The sequence below is a fragment of the Camponotus vicinus genome, unplaced genomic scaffold, assembly GCF_025532165.1.
Source record: "Camponotus vicinus isolate PSW18456_S1 unplaced genomic scaffold, iyCamVici1.0 SCAF_11, whole genome shotgun sequence".
In the NCBI taxonomy this organism is placed as follows: Eukaryota; Metazoa; Arthropoda; class Insecta; order Hymenoptera; family Formicidae; genus Camponotus; species Camponotus vicinus.
In genome coordinates this window covers 18687210-18695713 of record NW_028141947.1, presented here as the reverse complement: position 1 = coordinate 18695713, position 8504 = coordinate 18687210, and the positions used below count along the sequence as shown (strand labels likewise).

Sequence of the window (8504 nt, the reverse complement as noted above, 5' to 3'; positions counted from 1 at the left end):
TCGCATAAGCTCGCGTAGGCGCGAAAATCTCCCGCGCGTGCGCTGAAAGTCGCGCATGCGCGAATATACTCCCGCGCGTGCGCAGAAGTTCGCGCATGCGCGAGAAGACTTGCTCGTTCGCAGAAAGTCGCGAAGTCGCGAAAAGTGTCCCGCTCTTTCGCTTAAGCTCGCGGAAACTCGAAAAGACTGCTGCGCGTGCGCAGAAGGTTGCGCATGCGCGAAGAGATTGCCGCGCGTGCGCAGAAGATCGCGCATGCGCGAAAAGATGCGCGTGTGCGCAGAAAATTGCGCATGCGCGAAAGGATTCCCGCGCGTGCGCAAATGTTCGCGCATGCGCGAAAAGATCCGCGCGTGCGCAGAAGGTCGCGGAGTCGCGAAAAACTCCCGCCCGTTCGCATAAGCTCGCGCATGCGCGAAAGATCTCCCGCGCGTGCGCTGAAGATCGCGCATTTGCGAAGACCCCCGCGCGTGCTTGAAAGTCGCGCATGCGCGAAAAAACTCCCGCTTGCGTAGACGTACGCGCATGCGCAGACAAACTTGCACACACGCACATGCAAGGACGCACTCCCAAACTCGCACGCATGCGCTGCCGTTTGCGCATGCGCAGACGATAACACAATTGCGCGCGCTTACGCAAACGCACACTATCGGGTGGCAATCGGTTAACCACATCGCCAATTGGCGAATTCAAAATAGAACTTTCCGATTGGTCAATCGTTGCTAGTTACCCTTGGCACAGGTCAATATAATTGGCTATGGTCAATCGCAACGTAGTCAAATGGTATTCCCCACTCGATCACACAAATACGCACGCGCATAGACAAACACACGCTTTTACGAACGTACTGACGTGCAGCGCACGCCCGTGCGCGCACACACACGCGCGATCACACGCGCTCGCGCAAACTCTGTAAAAAAATAAAATCTTTAATAAAAGCAAATTTAAGATAATGTCATATTTAAGGTATCTTAAAATTAATTAGCAAGATATATGATACGATACCATTTATGTGAAATACTATACTGAATATATATATAATAATATTTTCATTATAATCAAGCGTATACTGCATATAGTAGTATTAATATCAATAATGTATCAAGATAATTTATGTAATTCTACTTCTATTTATATACTACCTTACATATACTTCTTTAGGCCATTTGTTTTTTGTACGATAGGAAAGGAAAGTATAGATACTTTTCAATGTTCTCACTAAGTCTTAGGCCGGTATTCATAGTCCGTTCTTATATTTAAGATCGTCTTAAGAACCCATTTAACCAATCAAATAGCTGCAATGCGGTCATTGATTGGTTGAATGGGTTCTCAAGACGATCTTAAATATAAGAACGGACTATGAATACCGGCCATAAACTTCTAATTTCCGGCTTAACCCTTCCCCCCTTGAATTCATGGTCTAGTTTATGTACGTCGTTTGTATAGTCATTGCTCCATCTTGTAAAGTGACATAATCTTTTTGATTAGCTACTTTGATTAAGCCACTTTTAGAGGCACTTTTATCGATAAAAGAAGATTCAAAATATGGACCAATGGCTACGTTCAGCAGAAAGAACTGCTTTGCAACTGTTGTAAGGGCCGCTTCGACCAAACTCCGATTAAAGGCCATGGCACACAAAAAATCGTAAGCAGTAAAACGTAGTCAGTAAGCAAATTGACCAATCATGATTGAGCAGTAAGCAGCCATATTAAAATGTAAGAAAACATAAGAATTCCGATTGGTCGATTTCCTTACTGACTACGTTTTACTGCTTACGTATTTTTGTGTGCCAGGGTCCTAACTCAATCGTTGATTAAAGGTTTGCCAACATGACATAATAATTCAGTGTGACCAATTGTATTTCTGACGATATAATGTATTTCTTTTACTACAATTATATTGGTTTCTCTCTGTATATTGTTAGAAATACAATTGGTCACACTGAATTATTTTGTCATGTTAACAACCCTTTAATCAACGATTGAATTAATCGGAGTTTCGTCGAAGCGGCTTTTAAACTCGTGAGCCTGATTGATTTAGGGCCGCTTCGACCAAACTCCGATTAACTCAATCGTTGATTATAGGGTTGTTAACATGACAAAATAATTCAGTGTGACCAATTGTATTTCTGGCGATATACTGTATTTCTACAATTATATTGGGTCTGTTCTTTTTAGCTGCACTGCTACACTAGTGCAATAAGTTAGAAAGAGACAAATATACTTTCTTTCACTTTAACTAATTGCACTAGTGCAGTAGTGCAGCTAAAAAGAACAGGCCCATTGGCTTCTCTCTGTATAGTGTTAGAAATACAATTGGTCACACTGAATTATTTTGTCATGTTGGCAACCCTTTAATCAACGATTGAATTAATCGGAGTTTGGTCGAAGCGGCCCTTATGCTCTTAATTTTGACTGAATCTAAGAGCATACGCTAAACAGATTTGCGAATTTTACAGTAGTTGCAAAGCGGCTTTTTCTGCTGAATGCAATCAATGGGTGCTTTCTATTTAGCGGCACAAGTCGACACAAGTGTTCTATCTTTTTTCAGTGAATAACAACAAACAAAGATTGAATGACACTTGTGCCGACTTGTGTCGCTAAATGGAAAGCACTCTTTGACCACATTCGACGGACTCAACAGTTGATTAACATTACTAGATTTTCCAATTAATTCGGCGCTAATTGGGCAGCTCTGAAAGTAGAAACTAATCGTTGTCGATTGCTACTTAGGGTACTTTCCGATTCACGCATTATGCGCATGAAGTGATAGTAAATATGTAGTTCATGTCACGCATATTATCATAGACCTTACAGATATGGACTGGCAATACGTATCAGACTGTGTCCGGAGGAGGTTAGAGAGAGAAACATACTTTTTGGTACTTCTCTTTCTACAAGTGTCCGTACAAGTGTCCGGACACTTGTAGAAAGAGAAGTACTAAAAAGTATGTTTCTCTCTCTAACCTCCTCCGGACACTGCTTCTCTACAGAAACTATAGGCAATTGCCAGTCCATATCTGTAAGGTCTATGCATATTATACATTTTCTGTCACTTCATGCGTATCATGCGTGAATCGGAAAGTACCCTTTAGCAGTATACTGAATGCGGCCAATGTCAACGTGGTTGAACGGGACGCTCTCGAACGCGCCCATTAGGTGCATCCAGAACATAGAGCTTATACACTGTGCGGCTAAGTAGCAATTGGCTGCGTTCAGCAGAAAAAGCTGCTTTGCAACTGTTGTAAAATTCGTGAGCCTGATTGGTGTATTTTCTTAATTTTGACTGGATCTAAGAGCATATACCAATCAGATTCACGAATTTTACAACAGTTGCAAAGCAGCTTTTCCTGCTGAACCCAGCCATTGAATGGCCGCATTCAGCGGACTCTACTGCTAAATAGCAATCGAACATGATTGGTTTCTACTTTCAGATCCGACCAATCAACGTCGAATTACATCGGAAAATCTAGTAATGTCCAACTGTTGAGACCGCTGAATGTGCCAATGGCTGCGTTCAGCAGGAAAAGCTGCTTTGCAACTGTTGTAAAATTCGTGAATCTGATTGGTGTATGCTCTTAGATTCAGTCAAAATTAAGAGAATACACCAATCAGGCTCACGAATTTTACAACAGTTGCAAAGCAGCTTTTTCTGCTGAACGCAGCCAATGTGATTGGTTTCTATCTTTGAATTCACCAATCACATTCGAGTGCTACTTAGCCGTTCAGTGAGTGGTTGTGCTTCTGGATGCACCCATTGATTCCCCCATTCTTGAAAGTTCAGTATGATTTTGATGCAGAACTCAATGGTGTCAACGTTTTCAAAATGGCAAGTACGGTGAATGAGATCGTGGCTCAAGTGAAGGAAAATTTTACGGAATATCAGAATGCAACAACCGCGAGAGTGCCGTCGACACCCGAAGGAATGGCAATTGCTTACGGTAGTCTCATTATTATGGCCATTTTACCGATTTTTTTCGGTAGCTATCGTGCGGTCAAACATCATAAAGAACAGCAGGTTAGCCACGTACTTTGACATATGTTTGACACATTCATTTTTTACGAGATGTTTCCGTTATTTCTCTCTTCGTCGACAGTATCGGAAGAATTTACTGAAGGATTTTTTCATCATATTTTATAATAATTGATTATCTGTTATTTCAAGCCGTAATAATTTATTTCTTAATGATTTCTGTTAAAATTAATAGTCTGATTAGACGGCGATTAATTATGGTAGATGTAATATAGTCATATAAAGCAATACGATATATCAATGAGTGTTGTCATAAGTTTCTTTCATTTATGTTCCTAATTTGTTACATGATGCATTATATTTTATAGCAACAGTACAAAGCCAGTGGCGAGCAACCTGACACAATGTCTCGTAGAGAGGCTGCTATGTTTCCTCTTATCTCCAGTGTTACATTAATAAGCTTGTATATATTGTATAAGGTAATTGTATATTTGTAAGGAAATTATCGTGTTTTAAGATTGTAAAACATTGAAGTAATTTTTGTAGGTATTTGCAAAAGAGTATGTTAACCTGATATTGGCTGGATACTTTTTCTTCCTTGGCATTTTAGCTTTATGTCATCTTACCAGGTAATTTAAACTTTCGAAAAATAATTTAAAAGATTGTGACCGTTTTATAATAGTCCAGATTAAAAACTTGTAATTATTATAATACGTTCCATTGTATAAAAATTTAATTAAATTCTAAATTTGCAAAATTATAGTCCATTGATCTCATCATTGGTACCTGCTGCAATTCCAAAAACGCAATATCACATTTTATTTACAAAAGGAAAAGATGATAAAGAAGAGCATATAATTAACTATAAATTTAATCTACATGACATTGTTTGTCTTGTATGCTGTTCACTCGTGGGTGCTTGGTATCTTTTAAAAAAAGTAAGTATAAAAAATAAAACATTAAATTTGGAGTTTAGAAAATTTACGAACGAAATTTAGAATTAATGTCTGATATTTATCTTTCCATTTTTTTTTTCAGCATTGGATAGCTAACAACCTATTTGGTATAGCATTTGCCATAAATGGAGTCGAATTGTTACACCTCAACAATGTTGTGACTGGATGCATTTTGCTCTGTGGTCTTTTATTTTACGACGCCTTTTGGGTGTTTGGTACAGATGTAATGGTGACGGTAGCGAAATCTTTCGAAGTTCCCATTAAACTCGTCTTTCCACAAGATCTTTTAGAAAAGGGCTTGAGCGCCGGTAATTTTGCTATGCTGGGATTGGGTGACATTGTATTACCTGGTATCTTTATCGCATTGTTGCTACGATTTGATAATAGTCTCAGTAGGAAGACAAATGTCTACTTCTATTCGACGTTCTTCGCATACTTCATGGGATTACTCGCCACCATGATGATCATGCACTTATTCAATCACGCACAACCTGCTTTATTGTATCTAGTACCCGCGTGTGTAGGCACGCCGTTGCTCTTAGCATTAGTCAAAGGAGATCTCAAGGCACTGTTCTCGTAAATATCTTTTAATTCTAACATGAATTTATGTATCACATTTATTTCTTATATATTTTGTGTATGTATATGTGAAATTTTTATTTGCTTCAGGTATGAAGATCATCCGTCGCAACCTATAAATGGAACGCAACAATCGGAACAAACGCAAATAGAAGCAAAAAAGGATAAATAATATGTTAATTAATAACACGAAAAGTATGAGATACTCGCGACATTATCGCGCTATAATTTTCCAAATTCTTACGAACAGAAAAAGAAAAGTAAAGAAAGATTATTCATGGTTCATGCTCAAGACGTACAATCACGCATTGTGAAAACTATAGCTTATAATTATGCCTTGCATGCACATGAACTGCAAGGTATATAATTCCGGTTCTCACTGTAGTAAACACTCGCGGGTATCGTTTCAATCGCCAAAAAAAAGTTCAACGATAGGAAATAGGATTGTGATAATTAAAGAAACTGTTTCATTTGCATGCAACATTAAAGAGAAATTTTTATCACTCATGTATGGTATGGATGGAAAATGGTTCCGTGATACTGAAAGGCACATATCAGGAAAATGTTGAATATTAATTGTAGTTTCATTATTTCACATATAGTGTAAAATAATATAAAAATACTTCCAATTGTTGATTTATATTTTGTACATAGTAATGTGTACAATAGTTTCTATATGAAAATCTGCCCGAGTTTTACAGTGTATTTTACATTCTAAAAATTAGTTCAGAATTAAGTTCCAATTATATATAAGTTTCTATTATAAGAGTAAATCCTCTTCAGGATTTCTCTTTCTGATTACTACCATGTGTGAGTGATAATCATAAATTGTGAATGTATTGTTGTAAAGTTGACCTTCTTTCTATGCAATACATTAAACGAATTAATATAAAACGGATATGAAAAAAAAAATTTATTTCCTATATTTAAATACATAATAAAATACAAATATTAACAAATATGAGATTGTATTATATTCATGTGTTCTAATGTTCTTATTTATTAGTGAGAACTGCACGATTTTATTTAGAATTAAAATGAACATACATTTTCTATTTGTAAAAATAAAATCAATTGAAATTACATAATTTTTTGAAGTTGAGGAAATTTAAAAAAATTGCAACTTTAATGAATAAAATGTATAGTACTTATCAACTTTCTTATGCCAACACAATTAGAGATAAAAGTATTATTTAAAATTTATAATATACTTTATAATTAATAAACTTCTAATTTATAATTCTGCAGTCTAATATTTTTATCGCGGCACAAATTTATTAAACTTACTAGTATAATTTTTTATATAAAAATAAATTTTATTATTTTCAACTTTACACTTACACATCTTAAGATATTGGATTCATTTTTTATTTTTCTTCACAACAGTACAATTCTTTTCACATTATCATATGTATATATATGTCTGTAGATAATGATAAAATATTTTAATCAATATAAATATTTAATTTATTTTTATAAATAATAAAAAAATAGTTATAGGTTATTAAAAAATTTACAAATTATGTTTATAGACACTTTATTCTTATAATACAAAGAAGTCTTTTCTATAATTAAAGAAGTATGAAAGAAACATCTTTTTTTTTATGCTTTGGCAACACTTTCAATAGCCAAATTTTCAGCTGTGATTGGCTGCATATCTTTAATTCCATTTTTAAATATCTTCTGAACTTTGAAATTTGGTAAATTGACAATCAATCTTTTTTGAATTTCTCGAACACATTTTTTCAATAAGGTGTATGCCTCTTCTTCGGTAGAATCTGTAGATGTTGATTAATATCCCATAAGCAGCATTAATTTATAGATGATTATATTCTATTATATATATATATATATGCATATCTCACCATATTTGTAATATCTGTCTAAGACAGACATGGAAAACATGCCACCATATCCATGAGTTGCATAAGGAACTTTTACACAGGAAGCTAAGTAATCGATGAAATATAACTCTGGTCCTGTGTCATCGTCATATCCAGCCAGTAGCATATTGACAAAATATGGGGTTCTACTTCGAAGATAATCAGCCAGATTTCGCCTTGTAAAGCAAGCTGCAGCTTTGGGGCATAGTTCATAACCATTACGCATCTTATATAACTGAATATTTTTTCCAATATACTCTGAAAATTGTGTCGTGTCACCAGATTCTCCAGATATTGCCATAACAAGCTTGTCAGAGATCTTGTGAATCTTTTGTTCATCTGAAATGTTTCATATGTCATTTAAAATTGATTTCTATGTTTCACAATTAAACTGTATAATATCAGTTCAGAACTTAATGATACAACATATAATGTAATTAGAACTTTGAGAAAATGACACATGTTCTATTATTATATACTTTAACATATAATAATACATAGAATGATATAATCATCGTGATATTGTCATCATACAATATATTGCACAATACAATACAGTATGTATGTGTACATGTATTAATATTTAATACAGCATTTAATAACACACGCACATACATGACAAATTAATGCATTACCAACTACATGTATTATATGTAAAATTAACATGTCGAATTAATATGCCACTAACAGTCGGATATGCAAAAATAACAAACATTTTACCACTTTTCATAACTATAATGGATTGTGCGGTTGTCATATCCGCTGCAACCAGCACGAAATCTTTACATTGAATACCAATTAAACACTCCATTCCTGCGATTCGTTTCGTACTCGCCCTCTCGATATACCAGCAAATTAAAAGTGCTTGTCACCCGCAAACGACAAGTTAACCTTTCGATAAACGAAACAGTCGTACATACATATACCTGTAAAGTATATATATATATACTGCTGTCTCTAGCCTAAGATCTCTAGCCTCAATTCCACAACTCACTTTAACCGAAGTTTAACTCGTTAAAGGCTATAGCACACACTTTCCATAAGACATAACAGTAAGGTTTTGACCAATCGCGTTGCTCAATTTGGTTACGGACGGCCAAATTGAACAACGCGAT

General features: G+C 35.6%; 2 protein-coding genes across 2 annotated transcripts; one reads left to right on the top strand and one right to left on the bottom strand.

The window, feature by feature from the left end:
• The first annotated feature begins 3742 nt into the window (after positions 1–3742).
• LOC145961493 (signal peptide peptidase) lies at positions 3743–6482 on the top strand. Its single transcript, XM_083081721.1, has 6 exons — positions 3743–4016; positions 4340–4450; positions 4518–4600; positions 4735–4909; positions 5010–5503; positions 5597–6482. The coding sequence occupies exons 1-6, from the start codon at positions 3747–3749 to the stop codon at positions 5676–5678; spliced, it is 1215 nt and encodes a 404-aa protein (XP_082937847.1). The 5' UTR covers positions 3743–3746; the 3' UTR covers positions 5679–6482.
• A 544-nt stretch (positions 6483–7026) lies between these two features.
• LOC145961494 (proteasome subunit beta type-2) lies at positions 7027–8504 on the bottom strand. The gene is made up of 4 exons (XM_083081722.1): positions 8384–8504; positions 8110–8315; positions 7372–7728; positions 7027–7284 (listed from the first exon to the last, which is right to left on the bottom strand). The coding sequence occupies exons 2-4, from the start codon at positions 8198–8200 to the stop codon at positions 7109–7111; spliced, it is 624 nt and encodes a 207-aa protein (XP_082937848.1). The 5' UTR covers positions 8201–8315; positions 8384–8504; the 3' UTR covers positions 7027–7108.

Coding starts and splice junctions, on each gene's coding strand:
- LOC145961493 (XM_083081721.1), top strand. CDS start 3,747: ATGCACCCATTGATTCCCCCATTCTTGAAAGTTCAGTATGATTTTGAT. Junction 4,601..4,734: donor GCTTTATGTCATCTTACCAG/GTAATTTAAACT, acceptor GCAAAATTATAG/TCCATTGATCTCATCATTGG. Junction 4,910..5,009: donor CTTGGTATCTTTTAAAAAAA/GTAAGTATAAAA, acceptor TTTTTTTTTCAG/CATTGGATAGCTAACAACCT.
- LOC145961494 (XM_083081722.1), bottom strand. CDS start 8,200: ATGGAGTGTTTAATTGGTATTCAATGTAAAGATTTCGTGCTGGTTGCA. Junction 7,729..8,109: donor CATTATAGTTATGAAAAGTG/GTAAAATGTTTG, acceptor GAAACATTTCAG/ATGAACAAAAGATTCACAAG. Junction 7,285..7,371: donor AGACAGATATTACAAATATG/GTGAGATATGCA, acceptor CAACATCTACAG/ATTCTACCGAAGAAGAGGCA.